This window comes from Prionailurus viverrinus, unplaced genomic scaffold (assembly GCF_022837055.1).
Source record: "Prionailurus viverrinus isolate Anna unplaced genomic scaffold, UM_Priviv_1.0 scaffold_50, whole genome shotgun sequence".
Taxonomy (NCBI): Eukaryota; Metazoa; Chordata; class Mammalia; order Carnivora; family Felidae; genus Prionailurus; species Prionailurus viverrinus.
The window spans coordinates 2276424-2298339 of NW_025927613.1; the positions used below are offsets into that span (position 1 = coordinate 2276424).

The window sequence follows — 21916 nt, forward strand, 5'->3', positions numbered from 1 at the left end:
AGATGCTTCCTTTGCTAGCACCCCCCCCCCCCCGCCCCATTTCTGACTTTAAAACAGCGAAGTATTGGCAAACTATTTCAAAGCATAAAATTGATGAAGAGTACAGAAGGATGGGGTGCCTGGGTGGCTCAGTCAGTTGGGTTTCGGATTCTTGGTTTCGGCTCAGGTCATGGTCTTGCAATTTTGTGGATTCAGGCCCTATGTGGGGCTCTGCACTGGCAGTGTGGAGCCTGCCTGGAGTTGTCTCTCTCTTGCGCTCTCTCTCTGCCCCGCCCCCACTCACGTTCTTTCAGAATAAATAAACTTAAAAAAAAAAAAAAGAAAAAGAGTACAGGAGGAGGTACCCAGGAATCACAGTCAAAATAAACAGAGCTAAACAGCACAATCTTGTACCTCACTCAGGGGAGTATTTTTGATCAATATCTTATTTCTGGGATTTCATGTATCAGGTGCTTAGTGAATATTTGCTAACTGACTGAATGGAAGACTAAATAATAGGTCAACTTAAGGAAATAATAAGCATTTAATCAAAAACCTTGAAGTTTAGAAATTAGATGAAGATAGATTTTACCTCTAAAAACTTGCTACTCTGTATCTCCTAAAATAATCTCCATTTATACAACTTATCTTTTTTATTTGCCTATAACAAATATTTTCCCTAGTGTGTCACTTGTCATTAATTTTATGGTGTCTTATATAATGCAGAGCTCTAATTCTGATGTAATTAAATTCATAAATATTTTATTATCAGTTCTTTGTGTCTTTATAACAGCTTTTTAACCATTAGAGTCATAAAAGTAGATTTGTTTCTAACATTTTTCTAATTATACATTTTTTTTTAATGTTTATTTATTTTTGAGAGAGAGAGAGAGAGCAAGTAGGGGAGGGGCAGCAAGAGAGGGGGAAAGAGGATCTATAGCAGAGAGCCTACGGTGGGGCTCAAACTCATGAACTGTGAGATCATGACCTGAATCCAAGTCAGATGCTTAACCAACTGAGCCACCCAGGTGCCCGTGTTTCTAACATTTTAAAAGTTTTGTTTTATACACTAAGACAATTTATTTGGGATATATTTGTGTGTAAGGTATAGAAAAACATTTAACATTTAATTTTATTTTTCCTGCACGGAAAGCCTACATTCCAAACTCACTTATTGAAGAGTTCATTTTTCCCCCAATGATTTGTAATGCACTTCTACCATTACAACTTCTCCCACATATGTATAGTTCCATTTCTGGGCTTTCTGTTTTGTTCCTTAAATCTATCCTTACACGATACTACATTCATTTATAATTACTATAGTCAAATAATAAATCTTGATGTTTCGTAAGTTAAGTCCTACTCACTGCTAACCAACAGTCTTGGCTACTTCTAGACACGGACTCTTCTATATGAACTTTAGAATCAGTATAACAAGTTTCTTTAAATGTCCTATTGGGATTTTTATTAAAGTGTACTATACTTACATGCTATTACCTTTTGTAACAGTTTATAATTTTCTCCAGAGAAGTCTTAACACCCTTTTATTCTAGATACCAAATATGGCTTTATAACTTTTGTTACTGTTATGAATGTTTTTCTATATTTTTTGGTTGGTTATTTCTGACATATTGAAATAACCTATTGATTCCTAGATGTTGATTTGTACCCAGCAACCCTGCTAAATCCTTTTTAGCCCTTGGATTTCCTATGAAGGTAATCGCAAAGTCTCCATATATCTTTTTACAGTTTTATGATCCCACTGGTTACATTCTATAATTCTTTAACAACTACAAATTAGATTTACAAAGTAAGTATAAAGCAAATACCAGGGGAACCTGGGTGGGTGGCTCAGTCAATTAGGCTTCTTACTCTTGATTTTGGCTCAGGTCATGATCTCAAGAGTTCTTGAGTTTGAGCCCCATGTGGGGCTCTGTGCTGACAGTGCAGAGCCTGGTTTGGATTCTCTGTCTCCCTCTCTCTTATCTCTCCCCTGCTTGCACTCTCTCTTTTAACAACAAATTACAAATTGCAATGCAAGCATGATAACATATAAATTGTTTTCATTTTATCAAGCCTATAATACTTACTATTCAATTATTTCACCATTTTTCTTCATCTAAATTACTGAAAATATTTTTCACAGCATATGGTGAAATCATTAGTGCCTTCACTTGATGCAAATAATTATGTATATATTAAAGTCATATTTAATCTGTTCTCATTAGCTTCTGATAAAGTAGTATCATCTCATGCCAAAATATGCAATCACCAAAAAAAACAAAAACAAAAAACCCCACACCAAAAAAACACACCAAAAAATGCAATCACAAACACATTAACACAGCTACTGAAAATGAGTTACAGAATTGCTATAAAATATTCATACAGGGGCATGGCCAATTTTCTTAAAAAAATTTTTTTTAACATTTATTTTTGAGAGACAGAGACAGAGCATGAGACGGGTAGAAGCAGAGAGACAGAGAGGGAGACACAATCTGAAGCAGGCTCCAGGCTCCAAGCTGTCAGCACAGAGCCCGATGTGGGACTCAAACCCATGAACCACGAGATCATAACCTGGATTGAAGTTGGACACTTAACTGACCGAGCCACCTAGGCAACCCAGCAATTTTCTTAATGTTAGGTGCTGACTTCCTTAGTGATTTCCTTGTATTTCTTCTATCTGTGGGATGGCTTGATAGAATCCATTTTATTAATACCAACAAATAGTTGTTTCATACCCCATGTGTAAGCCAAAAGGGCATGCTAATAGGTCTGACCATTCTTGGAGTTACTTTCTTCAAATTCACCAAACACCAGCAGCAACAATCAGGACAGCACAGTCAGCCTGAGATGTACCTGTAATCGTGTTTTCTATAAAGTCTGTGTCCTGGAGCATACTGAGGATCACATAAGACTTGCTGTCTTTAATTTTCACAGGGAGGTATCAATGGTGATGCCATGGTCACATTCAGCTTTCAATTTATCGAAGATCCAGGAGTACTTGAAGGAGCCCATTCCCATAAAAGCAGCTGCTTTCTCATATTTTTCATCCCATCACATTTGTGATCAAGTGGCCAGCAGTGGCAGACTTGTTTTCCAACAACAACCAGTGTTGATATAAATCCTCTCCTTTACCATTCTGGCTTGGCTTTAGCGGTGGTTTTCATGACACTTGTGTTCGGGTGGCAAACCCATTGCAAAACAGGGAGATGTTCTTATGGAAAGATTTCTGACTGCTGATCGAATTTATTCGGTGGTTATAGGATTATTAAGTCCTCAATTTTTTCTTTGAGCCATTTTAGTTACTTGTATTTTTGATGAACTTAACCATTTTGTCTAAATTTCCAAATTCACTGGAATAAAGCCGTTCCTATTATTCTTTTATGGTCTGGAACATCTGTAATCATACCCACCTTCTACATTCTTTTTTCAAAGTTTTATTTATTTAAGTATTTACTCTACACCCCACATGGGACTCAAACTCATGACCCCAAGATCAAGAGTCATATGCTCAAGCGACTGAGCCACCCAGGTGTCCCCAATTTCCTATCTTAAAGTAGTTTTGTATCATTTATTATCAGTATTCTCATCTGCAAAATGAAGATAATACTTTTTGCCTCTAATTATATTATATAATTGGTTTGAGAGTCAAAGAATAACAAACATGGAAAGGAATGTGTTAAATTATATACTAATATAAAAATATTTTTAAAAGAAGGGTCACAACAGTGATTTGGTAACATTAATTTGTTAATAATAATCACAGCAGTAATCGTTATTGTCAACCTCAACATCACAGCAGCAACTAACACTTATTAAGTGTTCATTATATGCCAGTGGCTTTTCTAAGCACTCTCTCTATGTAATATTAACTCATTTAGTTCCCATGCTCTATGGGGTGGGTACTATTATTGGCAGATTTATACAGATAAGAATATACAGATAAAAAAACTGATGCTAATTTATTTTTTTTATGGGTTTGATGTGGAAACCCACTAGTTTTATTTACTTTTCTTTTTCAAGTTTTTATTTAAATTCCAGTTCGTTAACATTTAGTATAATATCGGTTTCAGTAGTAGAGTTTTGTGATTCATTCACTTACATACAACACCCAGTGCTCACCACAAGTACCCTCCTTAATACCCATTTAGCTTACCCACTTCCCACCTCCCCTAAATTGAGGCTAATTTATATTGCCTAAAGTTATATAGCTGGAAGGTGGCAGAACCAGGATTCAAACCCAGGTACACTGGTTCCAGAGCCTATAGTGTTAAATCATCATAGCCTGAAGTGAATGAAAAGCATATCAGACACTGAGAAAGTAGTTAGAAGAATATCATAATAATATAAATACATCAAATAGAGATGATAATGGGAAATTTAAAGGCAGAGAGAAAAGGAGGGAGAAACAGGAAAATAATCAGCCTCTGGTAACTAAGAAATGTAGAGACAAGAATTTAAATTACTAAGGGGCCATTATAAGATGAAAAACTGTAAGTAAGACATTTTTAAAAAAATGAAAAAAAGGGGCACCTGGGTGCTTGTTGAGCATCTGACTCTTGATCTCAGGTTGTGATCTCACAGTTTGTGAGATCAAGCCCCCTGTGGGGCTCATGCTGACAGTATGGAGCCTGCTTGGGATTCTCTCTGACCCCCTCCCCTGCTGGTGCTCTTTCTCTCTCTCTCTCTCTCTCTCAAATAATCATTTAAAAAAATGAAAAACTGTAAGTTAAGTTTAGGCGGACTATACTGTAAAATAGAAGTAACAGGTGGCTGGGTGTCTGGGTGGCTTAGTCTATTAAGTGTCCAGCTTCAGTCCAGGTCATGATCTTGCAGTTCATGAGTTTGAGCCTCATATCGGGCTCTGTGCTGACAGCTCAGAGCCTGGAGCCTACTTCGGATTCTGTGTCTCCCTCTCTCTCTGCCCTCCCCCCACTCACACTTTATCTCAGTCTCAAAAATAAATAATATTAAAAAAATTAACAACAACAAAAACAAATAATCCAGTGAAGAAATGGGCAAAAGACATGAATAGACCCTTCTCTGAAGAAGACATCTAGATGGCCAACTGACACGTGAAAAAATGCTCAATATCACTCATCATCAGGGAAATAGAAATCAAAACCACAATGAGATACCACCTCACACCAGTCAGAATGGCTAACATTAACAAGTCAGGCAACAACAGATGTTGGTGAGGAGGCAGAGGAAGAGGATCTCTTTTGCATTGCTGGTGGGAATGCAAGCTGGTGCAGCCACTCTGGAAAACAGTATGGAACTTCCTCAAAAAATTAAAAACAGAACTACCCTATGACCCAGCAATTACACTATTAGGTTATTTATCCAAGGGATACAGGTGTGTTGTTTTGAAGGGGCACATGCACCCCAATGTTTATAGCAGTGCTATCAACAACAGCCCAAGTGTGGAAAGAGCCTAAACATCCATCGACGGATGAATGGATAAAGAAGATGTGGTATATACATACAATGGAGTATTACTCAGCAATCAAAAAGAATGAAATCTTGCCTGTGCAACTACGTGGATGGAACTGGAGGGTATCATGCTAAGAGAAAATAGTCAGAGAAAGACACGTATCATGTGACTTCACTCATATGAGGACTTTAAGAGACAAAACAAATGAACATATGGGAAGGGAAGCAAAATTAATATAAAAACAGGAAGGGGGACAAAGCATTAAGAGACTCATAAATATGGAGAACACAGGGTTACTGGAGGGAGTGGGGGGGGGATGGGCTAAATGGGTAAGGGGCATCAAGGAATCTACTCCTGAAATCATTGTTACACTATATGCTAACTAATTTGGATGTAAATTAAAAAAAAGAAAATTAACAACAAAAAAAAGAAAGAAATAGGGGACTAAGAGTCAGAAAAAAATCTCAATTCTATTCTCACCTCTTTTACTAAATTGACATTTTACTTTTGGGCAATTTCTTAACTGCACTGGGCTTCAGTTTTCTCATTTTGTAAAAAGAAATAATAAAATTCAATATGCTTCTCTGCAAAGTTAGTCACCGTGAGTTGCAAATAACATTTGTATAACAATTTTGAATTTATAACCTATTTCTACACAAACTGTGGGAGATCAAGAATCACACACTCTACTGACTGAGCCAGCCAGGCACCTCTATTTTATGTACTCTGACGTGGGTATAAATCTGTATTACACAGCACATTCAAGTAGGACCAAAATAAACACCTCAACTTAATAATCCAAAGGAAGGAAAAGGGATCGTTCTGTTTTTAATGGGTTAATACTAACAAATGGATCGGTAATATGCAATAGTCACGTTATTTATACAAGCATATAATACTATGCTAGTCAATATATAATTTGAGTTAATATTTAACTATTTTGATTGTTCCATATAATTGTTTATCCTCCAGTTGGGTGTGTATGCCTCTTAAACCAAATAAACAACTTGCAAATATGGGTGAAACACCAGGAAAACACTATTAATACAGAGTAAAAGTAAGATCAAATGTTAAGTATTCCATACTTTGGGAAACACTGCATACAATTTCACTAAGGATAGAATAAATCAATACGAGGTTGGGAATAAATATTTCCATATCTCTTTAATTACACAGATGTCATAGAGGGTGCAAGATTTCAAAAAGACTGAAAGAAGAAAGGAAATGTGTAAAAGAATATGGAAACAGAAGAAACAGTTGGAAAGTACTCCCAACCAAAGAATATGACCAAGAGATATATATGGTCAAGGTAGTAAAGAGGGAGAGAGTAAATAACAAACAAGCTTTCAAAAAGGGAAGAAAGAAGGGCGCCTAGATGGCTCAGTTGGTTAAGGGTCTGGCTTTGGCTCAGGTCAAGATCTCAGGGTTCGAGAGTTTGAGCCCTGCATCAGGCTCTTAGCTGTTGGTGGAGAGCCTACTTCAGATCCTCTGTCTCCCTCTCTCTGTGCCCCTCTCCAACTTGTTCTCTCTCTCTCAAAAATAAATAAAAACATTAAAAAAAAAAAGAGAGAGAGAAGAAAGAATGTTTAAAAGAAAAATATGTGTATTAGTGGGAAAGTTACATGAACAATTTGAGCAAAATATCCTTCGGTCTTTAAGCATGTAGAATTATTAACAATTCTTACTAACAGGTAAAAAGGTGAACTAAAATTCGTAATTTTCTAAGCTTAGATCCCAAAAAGCAGTAAGAATTTACTTACTTCACTAGAGCAGCTGCTTCAGGAAGGACATCAGCAAATGATTCACGGAAAATGATTGCGTTTTTCCTTTTGCAGTTCTGGATGACATCATTAGCAAGGTAGAAGAGATTCAAACGGTGGGGATAGGCAGCTAGAAATGACAAAAGACAATAAATTAAACCAAATGAGTCAAATTACACTTAGTTCAATTATTCTAAATACAGTATTCTCAAACTGTATAAACTATTATATGGGTGTATAACAGATAAACAGAAAAATGAACTAATGGATCAACTTATTGAAATTGGTACCTAAAAACCTTGACTACTTCAGGTTAATTTTCTGTTCAAGGTGCTCCTTGGGTAGATTTCCATTTCACTTTGCAGATGTTTGGCACTAAAAACCTCATTATCTCTGGAGAAGCTAAAATGAAATTGTTCTCCGGAAGCTCAGCTAACTGCAAATACACCAGGGTTAATGGAAAGAGTATGGGCTTTAGAACCACCCGGAATGTGACCTTAGGCAAACTGCTTAACCTCCTCTACATTATTATTGTAGATAGACTCTTTTTTTTTTTTAATCAACTGGTCCACATACTACTCAGATACACCTAAATCCTGCTATCTGCTACTTACAGCACTAGGTCCTAGGACATAAGTAATTTGACCACACACCTAGATCAAGTTTTTCAAAGGCCAAATCAATCTGCCTTCTAGAACCTCAAGCAAAACCACCCCAAGTTTCATTATATCCTAGACAAGTTTAATGTCCTTTTGGATGATCCATCACATTTTCTAGTCTCTCAATATCTTATCTTAAATTCAGTGACCTCCAAGAACCACTCTTCTGTGCATTTTAAAATCCCCTTTTCTGACCACAGCCTCCTACTCCCCTTCTATCTGTTCATCAAGATCTAAGTTCTATATTTTCTCTAACTTTAGTCACTTTTTTTTACTCAATTTTTTCTCTATCAATTCCACAGTCTTTGATCTATTATTTAAACCATTCTTTTATTAAAATGCTCATTTTCGGGGCGCCTGGGTGGCTCAGTCGGTTAAGCGTCCGACTTCGGCTCAGGTCACGATCTCGCGGTCCGTGAGTTTGAGCCCCGCGTCGGGCTCTGTGCTGACTGCTCAGAGCCTGGAGCCTGTTTCAGATTCTGTGTCTCCCTCTCTCTCTGACCCTCCCTCGTTCATGCTCTGTCTCTCTCTGTCTCAAAAATAAATAAACGTTAAAAAAAATTTAAAAAATAAAAAAATAAAAAACGTTCATTTTCTTTTCCTTTTCTTCCCTAATCTAGCCTTTCCATCACATGCATTCAACAAAATCCTAAATCTGGATCAATCTAAATACCTTTACTGCACCTTTATTTCTGCTCCTGGATTGTGCTGGAGAAAAATCATACCATCAGGAGGACTGAAACCATATAAATCTAATCTCCTTCAACTGGGCCCTTGCCACTACAATGCTACAGTGCTTCCACATGTTCTTTTTTTTTTTTTTGGTAATCTTTATTTTTGAGATTGAGAGTATGAGCAGGGGAGGAACAGACATAAATAAAGGGACACACAGAATCTGAAGACGCTCCAGGCTCTGAGCTGTCAGCACAAAGCCCAATATGGGGCTCGAACTCAAGAACAGTGAGATCATGACCTGAGCCAAAGTCAGACGCTTAACCGACTAAACCACCCAGGTGCCCCTGCTTCCACATGTTCTTAATCAGCATCCTCTTTCATCTGTTAAGAGTGATTTCAAATTTTTACCACTCTTCTCAAGCCCCCTGTTTCACCACATTCCTTCTCACTCTCAACAGATAAGTTTATATGCTACTCTACAGAGAAAGCAGAAGTCATTAGATGGAAATTCTGTTTTCTCAAAAAATGTATCCATATTTAAACCCAACCAAATCAACTTACCTGAGTCAGTTAAGATCTTTTAGATTCAAGTATCTAAAAGAGTCCTCACTGTCTCCACTTTAACTCCTGTAACTATACGAGAGACTTTTTTTTTTTTTTTTTGCTGTGCTTAAAATATGCAATCTACTATGCTTAAGAATTTTACACAAATTATGCTATCTCATTTATGTTGCCACCAAACAGCAATTACCAAGGTTACCAGTAAATTCCAAATTATTAAACCCAATGAAAAAATTTAAAATGTTACTTCATTGTGGCTTCTGGCACAATGTTATGGTAATGTTATGGTAATTCCTGTTTCCATTTCTGTCACAGCCACCTTCCTGGTTTTCCTACCTCTCTGGTTCCTTCTCCATATAGGCAAATATCTACATATATGTGCAGATAGACTGCTCCATCCATGACCATCCTCCTTTAAATGTTGAAGCTCCCCAGGGTTCTCTCCTGAGCACTCTTCTCAATTCACCCATGGCACGATGTTTTAAGATTTCAGGTTTTAAGTCAGATAGTTTGCTCCATTCCTGACTTTGTCGCTTATCAGCCTTGGGGTTTTTTACACTACTTAACTCTCCTATATTACACTTTCTTTTTCTTTGTAAAATGACAACTTCATAGAGTTGTTATAAGAATTAAATGAAGGGGTGCCTGGGTGGCTCAGTTGGTTGAGCATCCGACTTTGGATCAGGTCATGATCTCATGGTTGAATTCAAGCCCTGTGTCAGGCTCTGTGCTGACAGCTCAGAGCCTGGAGCCTGCTTTGGATCCAGTGTCTGTCTCTCTCTGCCTCTCCCCGATTGATGCTCTGTCTCTGTCTCTCTCTCTCTCTCTCTCTCTCTCTCTCTCTCTCAAAAATAAAAAGAAAATAATTAAATGGAACAATGTATGTAAAGCATTCAGGACAGTGCTTAGCACACAGAAAATGGAATGCTACCTGCAAAACCGTCCACTTGTACCACTTTAACTCCCACCACTTATGCATCAATGACTCCCATGTCCACAGATACCAACCCTGGATTTCCCTTTATCAGTCAATGCACACACCCACATCCATGTCTCAGAGGCACCTTGAGCTTGATTTTTCAATATTTTATTACTAATCTTCCTCCTCTTCTGTTACTGCTCTTGTATTTAGCCAGAATTTTAGCAACATTTTTGGACTCTTCCTACTCCATAGGAGACCCTCACCATATTTGAAAGTCTCCAAGTCCAGCCAATTTTTACTCCAATAATATTTGTCAAAGCTTTCCCCTCTTTTCCTTCTCTTCTTCCTGTTGCTCTTTGCTGGCTTCATCACCTTTTACCTGGACTACTACTGCAGTACCCTCCTAACTGGTACCTTGCCTCTAGACTTAGTCCCCTCAAGTTCACTCTCTCAATTGCTAAATTTGCTTCTCATTATCTAATTGTCTCCCATATCGAATCTGTCAACGACTTCCAACTGCTCACTGGAAAATGCCTAAACACCGTGGTCTTCATTTATGATCTGGATCTTACCTTCTCTTTCAGTCTCATCTCTTCCCCTTCAAAGTTCTATCTTTAAGGAAGAACTCACAGTTCCCAGAAACCTTGCACATGCGCTCACTCTCTCTCTCTCTCTCTCTCTGAATTTTCCTTTTCTAGGAGAACCCATCCTAATTATCTTGTGTTTTCTACTCATCCATGGGAAAAAGTCCAAAATTTTAAATTTAATTCATGACAGATTCTGGTCTCCCCCCCATCTTATCTCTACTTCTTCCCCAAACAAACCTCCCCAAACTATTTTAATGCAATTTCTTCTCAATGTAAAACCTACACTCTATAGTCAAATCACTATTGAAAGTCAGAAGAATGAGAAAAATTGGCTGAGGTAGCCTGAGAAGATGCCTAAAGGCAGTGGGATTTGAGAAGACCCATCCTGAATGCTTTCCAAACCCTCCGCAGAGTTCTTGCTTACTTGTTTTCTTTAGGTGTTTACTGACCTTAAAGGTGCAGTTTACTGACCTACAATTTGTTCTCATCATCAAGCCCCTCCTCCTACCCTTGTCTTACCACCCATTTCAACAGGCTAATTCCTTTCCCTCCTTCAACTCTCAGCTTACATATGACATCTTCCATGAAGCTTCCCCTGACTCCGTAAGATAAGGCCTTTAGTACATCCTGAACCCATACCTGTCATGCATTTATCACATTGTAGTGTACTTCTCTGCAATTTCCACTAGAGTATAAGCTCCCCAAAGGCTGGAATTCTGTCTTGTTTATTGCTAAGTCCTCAATGACTAATTGAGTGTGTGGCGGGTGCTTAAATAATATATGTTAAATGTCTGATGAAGAAGTTGTATTTTTGTAGGCAGGAAGAGTTTTCTATGTGCTAGACATTTTCAAAGATGATACAAATATTTACTTAATTTATTTTTAGAGAGAGTGAGTGTGAGCAGGAGACAGGGGCAGAGGGAGAGAAATAGAGAATATTAAGTAGGTTCCATGCTTAGCACAGAGCCCGATGCAGGACTCAGTCCCTCAACTCTGGGATCATGACCTGAACTGAAATCGAGAATCAGACACTCAACAGCCTAAGCCACTCAGGCACTTCAAGATGACACATATATTAACTGATATCCTTACAACAACCCTATGAGGTTGGTACTATTAGCTGCATTTAACAGATGGAATGGCATGAACTGTCCAAAGTATGAAGTAAGTAAGTACTGAAGCTGGAATTTAAATTCAGACAGTCTGGGGGCACCTTGGTGGCTTAGTCAGTTGAGCATCTGACTTCGGCTCAGGTCATGATCTCACAGCTCATGGGTTTGAGCCCCGCGTCGGGCTCTGTGCTGACAGCTCAGAGCCTGGAGCCTGCTTCGGATTCTGTGTCTCCATATCTCTCTTTGCCTCTCCTCCACCCCTCCCCCTGCCGCCGCACTCTGTCTGTCTGTCTGTCTGTCTGTCTCTCTCTCTCTCAAAAAATAAGTATTGGGGTGCCTGGGTGTCTCAGTCGGTTAAGCGTCCGACTTCGGCTCAGGTCATGATCTCACAGTCCGTGAGTTCGAGCCCCGCGTCGGGCTCTGTGCTGACAGCTCAGAGCCTGGAGCCTGCTTCCAATTCTGTGTCTCCCTCTCTCTCTGACCCTCCCCCATTCATGCTCTCTCTGTCTCAAAAATAAATAAACATTAAAAAAAATTAAAAACAAAAAAAGTAAGTATTAAAAAAAATTAAATAGAGGGGCACCTGAATGGCTCAGTTAAGCACCCAACTTCAGTTCAGGTCATGATCTCACGGTCCATGAGTTTGAGTCCCACGTCAGGCTCTGTGCTGACAGCTCAGAGCCTGAAGCCTGCTTCAGATTCTGTTTCCCCCTCTCTCTGCCCCTTCCCTGCTCATGCTCTGTCTCTATCTCTCAAAAACAGGTAAACGTTAAAAATAAAAATTAAAAAAATAATAATATTTTTAAATACATACAATCTGGCTCCAAAGTCTATATTCTTAATCACTACTGATTTCTTTTTTTTTTAATTTTTTTTTATTTGGGGGGGGGGGGGTACGAGCTGGGGAAAGAGACAGAGGGAGAGAGAAAGAATCTCAAGCAGGCTCCATGCCCAGCTCGGAGCCTGACATGGGGCTTGATCCCATGACGGAGAGATCATGACCTGAGCCAAAACCAAGAGTCAGACGCTCAATCAAGTGAGCCACCTAGGCGCACCAATCACTACCTACTTCTATTTGTGTCTCAGACCAGGACATGGGTTTGGCTGGAAGAACAGTGGGAGAATAGGCAGAGATGACAAATTCTGATGGTTACTATATATTGAGCTAAGAAAGTTTTAACCCTTATTTTGTGGCTAACAAAGACCATGAAGTTTTTATAAAAAAGGGTGTGTTAGAAAAAGCTGCAGGTAATTTTATTGTTTGAAATAATAAAAAGAGCTAATAACACAGCAAGAAAGCAACCAGACAAATCTATAAAGTGAGATATTCTGCAGGGCAACTGGCCCAATCCATTAACAAATCGGTGGCATATGGACTTCAAGCTGTATTACAAAGCTGTATATAATCATCAAGACAGTATGGTACTGAAACAAAAACAGACATTGATCAATGGAACAGAAGAGAGAACCCAGAAATGGACCCACAAATGTATGGCCAATTAATCTTTGACAAAGCAGGAAAGAATATTCAATGGAATAAAGAGTTTCTTCAGCAAGTGGTGCTGGGAAAACTGGACAGCAACATGCAGAAGAATGAATCTGGACCACTTTCTTACACCATTCACAAAAAACTCAAAATGGATGAAAGACCTAAATGTAAGACAGGAAGCCATCAAAATCCTCGAGGAGAAAGCAGGCAAAAACCTCTTTGATCTTGGCCGCAGCAACTTCTTATTCAACATGTCTCTGGAGGCAAGGGAAACAAAAGCAAAAATGAACTATTGGGACCTCATCAAGATAAAAAGCTTCTGCACAGCAAAGGAAACAATTAGCAAAACTAAAAGGCAACGGACAGAATGGGAGAAGATATTTGCAAATGACACATCGGATAAAGGGTTAGTATCCAAAATCTATAAAGAACTTATCAAACTCAACACACAAAAAACACATAATCCAGTGAAGAAACGGGCAAAAGGCATGAATAAACACTTCTCCAGAGAAGACATCCAGATGGCCAACCGACACATGAAAAAATGCTCAACATCACTCATCATCAGGGAAATACAAATCAAAACCACAATGAGATACCACCTCACACGTGTCAGAATGGCTAACATTAGCAACTTAGGCAACAATAGATGTTGGCGAGGATGCGGAGAAAGAGGATATCTTTTTGCATTGCTGGTGGGAATGCAAATTGGTGCAGCCACTCTGGAAAACAGTATGGAGGTTCCTCAAAAAACTGAAAATAGAACGACCCTATGGCCCAGCAACTGTATCACTAGGTATTTATCCAAGGGATACAGGTGTGTTGTTTCGAAGGGGCATATGCACCCCAATGTTCATAGCAGCACTATCAACAACAGCCAAAGTATGGAAAGAGCCCAAATGTCTATCAATGGATGAATGGATAAAGAAGATGTGGTATATATATATATATATACAATGGAGTATTACTCAGCAATCAAAAGGAATGAAATCTTGCCATGTGCAACTACGTGGATGGAACTGTAGGTTCCATGTTAAGTGAAATTAGTCAGAGAAAGACAAATATCATATGACTTCACTCATACAAGGACTTTAAGACACAGAACAGATGAACACAAGGGAAGAGAAGCAAAAACAATATAAAAACAGGGAGGATGGCAAAATATAAGAAACTCTTAAATATGGAGAACAAACAGAGGGTTACTGAAGGGATTGTGAGGGGGGGATGGGCTAAATGGGTAACGGGCACTAAGGAATCTACTCTTGAAATCACTGTTGCACTATATGCTAACTTGGATGTAAATTTTTAAAAATTAAAAAAAGTAAACAGAAAAGGCAAAACAAAACAAAAACAAATCAGTGGCATAAAACGTAGTGGAGAGATGAAGGGTCTCAAGAGACAAAATAATCTGATGTAATTAATTTGTGTTCCTGAACTGCACAAAGGTTTGGACTAATCATCTGTAAATGACATTTCTGGATAAACTAAAGAAATCTGAATTCTGGGATTAGATAAAATGAAAATTTACTGAAAAAGAAATTAGAAAAAAAAAAAAAAAAAACATCAACTGCTCAATACCTAGCAGACTATGGATGAAATAAGAACTCTGGTAATTAAAACTTTTTTAAAATAAAGAGTCAACCTTTAAAAAAAAACAAAAACAAAAGCAGGGGTTCCTAAGTGGCTCAGTCGGTTAAGTGTCTGACTTTGGCTCAGGTCATGATCTCATAGTTCGTGGATTTGAGTCCTGCATCAGGCTCTGTGCTGACAGCTCAGAGCCTGGAGCCTGTTTCAGATTCTGTGTCTCCCTCTCTCTCTGCCCCTCCCCAACTCATGCTCTGTTTCCCTCTGTCTCAAAAATAAACATTAAAAAAAATAAAAAAATTAAAAAACCCCAGTAATTACAGTGATTTCATGTTAGGAAAAAAAAAATCAGTGAAAGAGATCAGAAAGGATATGGAATTAAGGGTTTTTTTTAATTTTTTTAATCTTTATTTTTTATTTTTGAGAGAGAGACAGAGAGACAGAGAGACAGAGTGCCAGTGGGGGAGGAACAGAGAGATACAATATGCGAAGCAGGCTCCAGGCTCCGAGCTGTCAGCACAGAGCCAGATGTGGGGCTCCAACTCACAAACCGTGAAATCATGAACTGAGCTGAGGTTGGACGCCCAACCGACTGAGCCACCCGGGCGCCCTAACTAGTTGTCTTGAAGTAATCTGCATTTCAGCCTGGAACTTTCTTTGAACTGCAGACTCAAATATCCAACTGCCTCCCCAACACCTCCCCTTGCATGTCTAATTCACAGTTTAGCCTCAACATGTGACCTTCCAATCTCTTCCTCCGAACTGTCTCCTCCTATGGTCTTCTCATCTCAGTAAATGGCATTTCTTCTGGTGGCTTTTTTCAGCCAAAAATCTTGAGTCACCCTTGACTCCTCTTTCTTTTTAAAAATGTTTAGGGGCGCCTGGGTGGCGCAGTCGGTTAAGCGTCCGACTTCAGCCAGGTCACGATCTCGCGGTCCGGGAGTTCGAGCCCCGCGTCGGGCTCTGGGCTGATGGCTCAGAGCCTGGAGCCTGTTTCCGATTCTGTGTCTCCCTCTCTCTCTGCCCCTCCCCCGTTCATGCTCTGTCTCTCTCTGTCCCAAAAATGAATAAACATTGAAAAAAAAAAATTAAAAAAAAAAAAATGTTTATTTATTTTGAGAGAGAGAGAGTGCACGCTCCCAACACGAGAGCGGGCGGGCGGGGGGGGGGGGGGGCGCGGCAGATAAAGAGTGAGGGAGAGAGAATCTCAAGCAGGCTCCATGCTGTCAGCACAGGGCCCAATGAGGGGCCCAATCCCACAAACCAGTGAGATCATGACCTGAGCCAAAATCGAGTCAGATGCTTAACTGTCTGAGCCACCCAGGCTCCCTTCTTTCTCTTTCATATTCTATATCCAAAGTCACAATACAGATCTCATTAATGCTATCTTTAGGAAGTTACAAATGTGGAAGGGGGGAAGATTAGAATAAACCCTGTTATGTTGGGACTGTAACTGGAGTCTTGGTATAAACCTCATAGTTATATACAGAACTATAGAGGGAAGAAATGTCTGTGTATACATGTGTGTGTGTATACATACAACTATTTCCTAAATCTTTCCATGGAAAGGCCTAGAAGTGATAATATCCCAGTATCTAATATCTAGATCTTGGTTTCAGAGAACCAGGGCTTCTTGGAGAAATGGCTGATTGGAGGCCAGGAAAGAAGGTTCAAGAGCTTGGAACACCTTGAACCAAAGTAAAAAAGTGCTCAAAGAATGATGTCAAAAGGACATAGGCTCTACCTTCAAGGGGTTCCTGCTGGCCAACTCTATGGAATGGACAAGTGCCAAGTGCCAAAATCCGTAATAGTAAAGGATTATAACCACTGAATAAAACAGCAATCCATGAATACATATTGAAATAAACAGATGAAGGGGGAAAGCCCAGCTTTATAATCAAATGCCAACTAACCAATATATAAGGATTGATGGCATTAAAAAAACCAGCATTTCACAACCATCACTGTAAGAACTGACACAAGCAACAATAATCATGGATGTTAAAGCTAGAGAAAGTTTAATGCAGAACAGGAAATTTATAAAGTCTCAAACTACTTCTCCACAAAACACTCACTTTACAGTGGAGAAACCTTATAGGTAAAAACCATCTTAAGCAAGTGACAGAAGTTAACATCACTATTAACAGGGCAGATCATGGGGCGCCTGGGTGGCTCAGTCAGTTAAGTCTCTGACTTTGGCTCAGGTCATGACCTCGCGGTTCGTGGCTTCAAGCTCCGCATCGGGCTCTGTGCTGACAGCTCAGAGCCTGGAGCCTGTTTCAGATTCTGTGTCTCCCCCTCTCTCTGCCCCTCCCCTGCTCACGCTCTGTGTCTCTCTGTCTCTCAATAATAAATAAATGTTAAAAAAAAAAAAAAGAATTTTAAAACAGGGCAGATCAACAGTATGTTCCTCCAAATATAACAAGTTAAGAACACAGCATCACTTCTGCAGTATGTTTGTCCAAAACTGTATAACCTGAACCTAATCATAAGGAAACATCAAATACAAAATTTTGGATAGTTTACAAGTTACTGGTCCAAGTCCTTCAAAAATGGAAAGGTCATGAAAGATAAGGAAAGACTGTTCGGACTGAAGAAAAATAAGAAGACGTGACAACTAACTGCTACACAAGACCCTGTACCTTTAACCATTATTGGGGTAACTAGCAAAATTCAACCAGTCTGTAGAGTCCATGGCAGTACTGTATCAGTGTTCATTCCCTGATCTTGGTGGTTGTGCAGATGTCACACAACAATCATTGCAATGTACTGAACTGTGTCTCCCCAAAATTCGTATGGTGAAGTCCTAAACCCCAGTGAGGGAGGAGGTAATTAAGGTTAAACAAGGTCATGAGGGTGGGGCCTTATAGGAAGATAAGAGTGTTTCTATAGGAAGAGACAGACACCAGAGAGCTCTCCTACTCCCAACACCCCTGCCCACCATGAGAGGACACAGTAAGGAGGAGGCTGTCTATAAATCAGGAAGACAGCTTTCACCAGAAGCCAAACCTTGATCTTGGGATTGAACTTTGATCTTGGGCTTGCCACGTTCCACCTCAGAAATGTGAGAAAACAGCGGCACCTGGATGGCTCAGTCGGTTAAGTATCCAACTCTTGATTTCAGCTCAGGTCATGATCTCAGAGTCATGAGATTAAACCCCAAATCAGGCTCGATGCTGAGTGTGGAGCCTGCTTAAGATTCTTTCCCTCCCTCTCCCTCTGTCCCTCCCCTGCTTGTTTGCTTGCACAATCTCTAAAATAAAAAATAAATAAAGAAAGAAATGTGAGAAAATAAATTTATGTTGTTTAACAACTTGTGGTATTTTGTTATGGCAACCCAAGCTTATTAATGCAACAATAGAAGGAGAATATCTTTGTTTTTAGGAAACAGACAATGAAGTATTAAATAGGGCATCATGGCTGCCTTATACTTTCAAATAGTTCAGCAGAAAGAAGTGTGTGTGTATATGGAGAGAGCAGTAAGAAATAAGGAGATACATGTTATTAGGGAATTTGGGTGAAACGTACAGGAGGTCTTCGCATTATATCACAACTTTAAATTTGAAATTATTTAAAACAAATTTTAAAAAATTTTTAAACTTTTATTATTGAGAGAGAGAAACAGAGCATGAGCAGGGGAGGGGCAGAGAAAGGGAAAGACACAGAATCTGAAGCAGGCTCCAGGCTCTGAGCTGTCAGCACAGCGCCCAACGCAGGGCTCGAACCCAGGAACCGCGAGATCGTGACCTGAGCTGAAGTCAGACACTCACCCAGGTGCCCCTTAAAACAAATTTTAAAAAATTCATAGATTCCAACTACTACTTACCACTTTGTTGGTCTAAGTCATAATCATCATTTGCTTTAACTATTGTAGTAGCCTCCTAACTGGTCTCCCTGCTTCTACCTTGCCTCACTTCAGTCTAACCTCAACTCAGAAGAATGATCCTTTTAAAATATAAATCTGATCATATTACTCCACTATTTAAATCCCCTCCAATAACGTTCCCCTCCTTCAAGATCAAAATCTTACAATGGCTTGTAAGTCCTAAACAATCTGACACCACATTATTTCTGATCCTCTGTCCTGATCACCATTCATTCCATTCCAGGCACCTTACTGATAAAAGGCCTACAGCACACCTGGCCTATGCAGGGTCACACCCACCTCAGGGTCCTTTAAGCAGCCTGCTCCCTCTGCTTGGCACATTCTTTTCCCATAGAGTCTCATGGTTTACTCTCTCATCTCATTCCCCCCCCCCCCCCCCGCCATTGCCTTTAAATATTTGCCTAATTTAAAAAAATATTTACTTGGGGCGCCTGGGTGGCTCAGTCTGGTTGGGCGTCCGACTTCAACTCAGGTCATGATCTCGCGCTCTGTGAGTTCGAGCCCCGCATCGGGCTCTGGGCTGACAGCTCAGAGCCTGGAGCCTGTTTCGGATTCTCTGTCTCCCTCTCTCTCTGACCGTCCCCTGCTCATGCTCTGTCTCTATCTCAAAAATAAATAAGTGTTAAAAAATTTTTTTTTAATTAAAAAAAAATTTACTTGTAAGGATATTTAGTACAAATAATGACAGTGCCACACAAATACTTAAAGAAAATTACACCTTTTCACAAAGAATCCATATCTTCTCTTTAAAAAAGATAAATCCTGGGGTGGTTCAGTAGGTTAAGCACTTGACTCTTGATTTTAGCTCATCTCATGGATCAAGAGTTAGAGCTCCAAGTTGGGTTCTGCGCTGACAGCATGGAGCCTGCTTGGGATTCTCTGTTTCCATTCTCTGCCCCTCCCCAGCATGTATACATGATTTCTCTCAAAAATAAGCAAACATTAAAAAAGAGAGAAATGTTTAAAAATATAAATCCTCCAACTTCCTTAAAATCACTCGATAGATTTGTTGAGAGTTAACAAGAAAAAAATAATTATCTGGAAGAGCATCAAGGTGGTAGAGAGAATACTGAACTACAGAGAATCGTTGGGAGTGCCACAATGATCCACAACTGTGTAAGGACAATCATCTATATCTAAACTGCGACACAATGAGAGTGAAAAGGGTGCTAATGCCATCAGGATGTGTGGTCACCTATGTGTAGGGCTGAGCCAAGAACTAGCTTCTGTAAAATGAAGGCATTCAAACAGTTTCTAAGACTTTTTTAAAAAGCTAAAATACCATTTTCTTTCTCTTTTGTGAACTAAAGATAATGAACAGTGCTGTACTCTTTAGAAGTCAGACCTGGTGGCTCAGTCGGTTGAGTGCCTGACTCTTGATTTTGACTCAGGTCATGATCCCAAACTCACGGGATGGAGTCCAGCATTGGACTTTGCACTGAGCATGGAGCCTGCTTGAGATATTCATTCTCATTCTCATTCTCATTCTCTCTCTCTCTCTCTCTCTCTCTCTCTCTCTCTCTCTCCCCCCCTCTGTTCCTCTCCCCAGGTCTAATTTAAAAAAAAAAAAAAAAAGTCAGAGACACTTTGTTTACTAAGCCTTTAAAAAAAAAAAAAAGAGGGGCATCTGGGTGGTTCAGTTGGTTAAAAGCATCCAACTCCTGATTTCAGGACAGATCATGATCTCGCTGTTCATGAGATCAAGCCCCACACTGGACGCCTGCTGACAGCATGGAACCTGCTTAGGATTCTCTCCCTCTGCCCCTCCCCATGCACATGCATTCTCTATTTCAAAAATAAATAAACATTAAAAAAAGAGAGTGCTTTGATATTTTGCTTGGGGGCTCAGATTTACAATTAAGCTTATCTGGAACAGATTTATCAACGAACTTAAAATCTACCTTAACCTCTCCCTTAATGAGATGTTCTTGTTGGGACTGGGGAAACATGTACTAACTCAGTTATACTATTGTTATTTAAGAACCCTGGCAATCTATGTGCCATCCCAACAAACTAAGTCTTACACTAATATCACACAAACGAATGTGATATCCTAATATAGAAATTACAGATCTCAAGAGCTATACATTACTGGAGGTCACTGTATTCGCATTTAACTTAGAATTCCTCTGCCTCTAGTTTTACTGCTTTACAGTGCATTCTCCAGACTACTGGGAATTCATCCTACAGATATGCCTGCCCCTATGTACAAATCTATGTATAAAAATACTCTCTGCAGCACTATTTCCAACAAAAGCCTAGAAATATCCTGAAAGTCCATTAATGGGAGATTGGCCAAATAAATCATCTACACTCAACTGAACAGCACATAACTATTAAACAGAGGACATTCAATAGTTCATTTACAACCTTCTCCAAGATATAAAGGGAAAAGCACAATGACGTAGTATGTCACTCACTATAGGTGCACAAAAAATACAAATAAGCATACATTTTATATTCACAGAGAACACCTCTGAGAAGATAACAAGAAACTGTTAATAGTAATGCCTCTGCAGAAAGAAGAAACCAAGGATCAAGGGAAGCAGGGGCTGTCATGATAAAGGAATTCATTTTTTTTACTGTATACTTTTTGGAATTTGATTTGGGCACGTACATTACTTACATGGGCACGTACATTAAAACGACCACTACAGGGGCACCTGGGTCTCTCAGTCGGCTGAGCACCCAACTTCGGCTCAGGTCACGATCTCACAGTTTGTGGGTTCGAGCCCTGCATCAGGCTCCATGCTGACCGCTTGCTCAGAGCCTGGAGCCTGCTTCAGATTCTGTGTCTCCTTCTCTCTCTCTCTGACCCTCCCCCGCTCACGCTTTGTCTCACTCTGTTTCTCAAAAATAAATAAATGTAAAAAAAAAAATTTTTTTTAAAGACCACTATACTGCTACATTTTAAGCCCCTTTTTAATACTGCTAAAACACTTTGTGCATAGATACTGTTCACTTGGAGTTGAAAATATCCATTAACAAATGTCTCCCCAGCAGACCATGAGCTCCTTGAGCACAGTGGCTTTGTATCCCAATGTCAATCAACTATTTAGCAGGTATACAATAACTTCTATCGGATAAACAGATACTAACCAAAGCCTCACTTCTAAAATCATCCCCCATCCAGACTTCATCTTCCCCTATGCTCCAAACTATCTGCTTCTCTCTCCTATCAATTAACCCCAAATGTTCTGGGTTCTCCTAGATAACACCATGCAATAATCTAAGAGGAGAAGAAATCTTTTACTCCTGTCCCTTG

The 21916-nt window shown here is 39.5% G+C and overlaps 1 protein-coding gene across 7 annotated transcripts in view; it reads right to left on the minus strand.

The window, feature by feature from the left end:
- Positions 1-21916, minus strand: part of RPRD2 (regulation of nuclear pre-mRNA domain containing 2) — a 101838-nt gene that overhangs the window by 44127 nt on the left and 35795 nt on the right. For all 7 annotated transcript variants that reach the window (XM_047847878.1, XM_047847879.1, XM_047847877.1 and 4 more), the window contains exon 2: positions 7177-7306. In XM_047847878.1, the coding sequence (XP_047703834.1) occupies positions 7177-7306 (130 nt within the window). The remainder of the gene's footprint in view (positions 1-7176; positions 7307-21916) is intronic.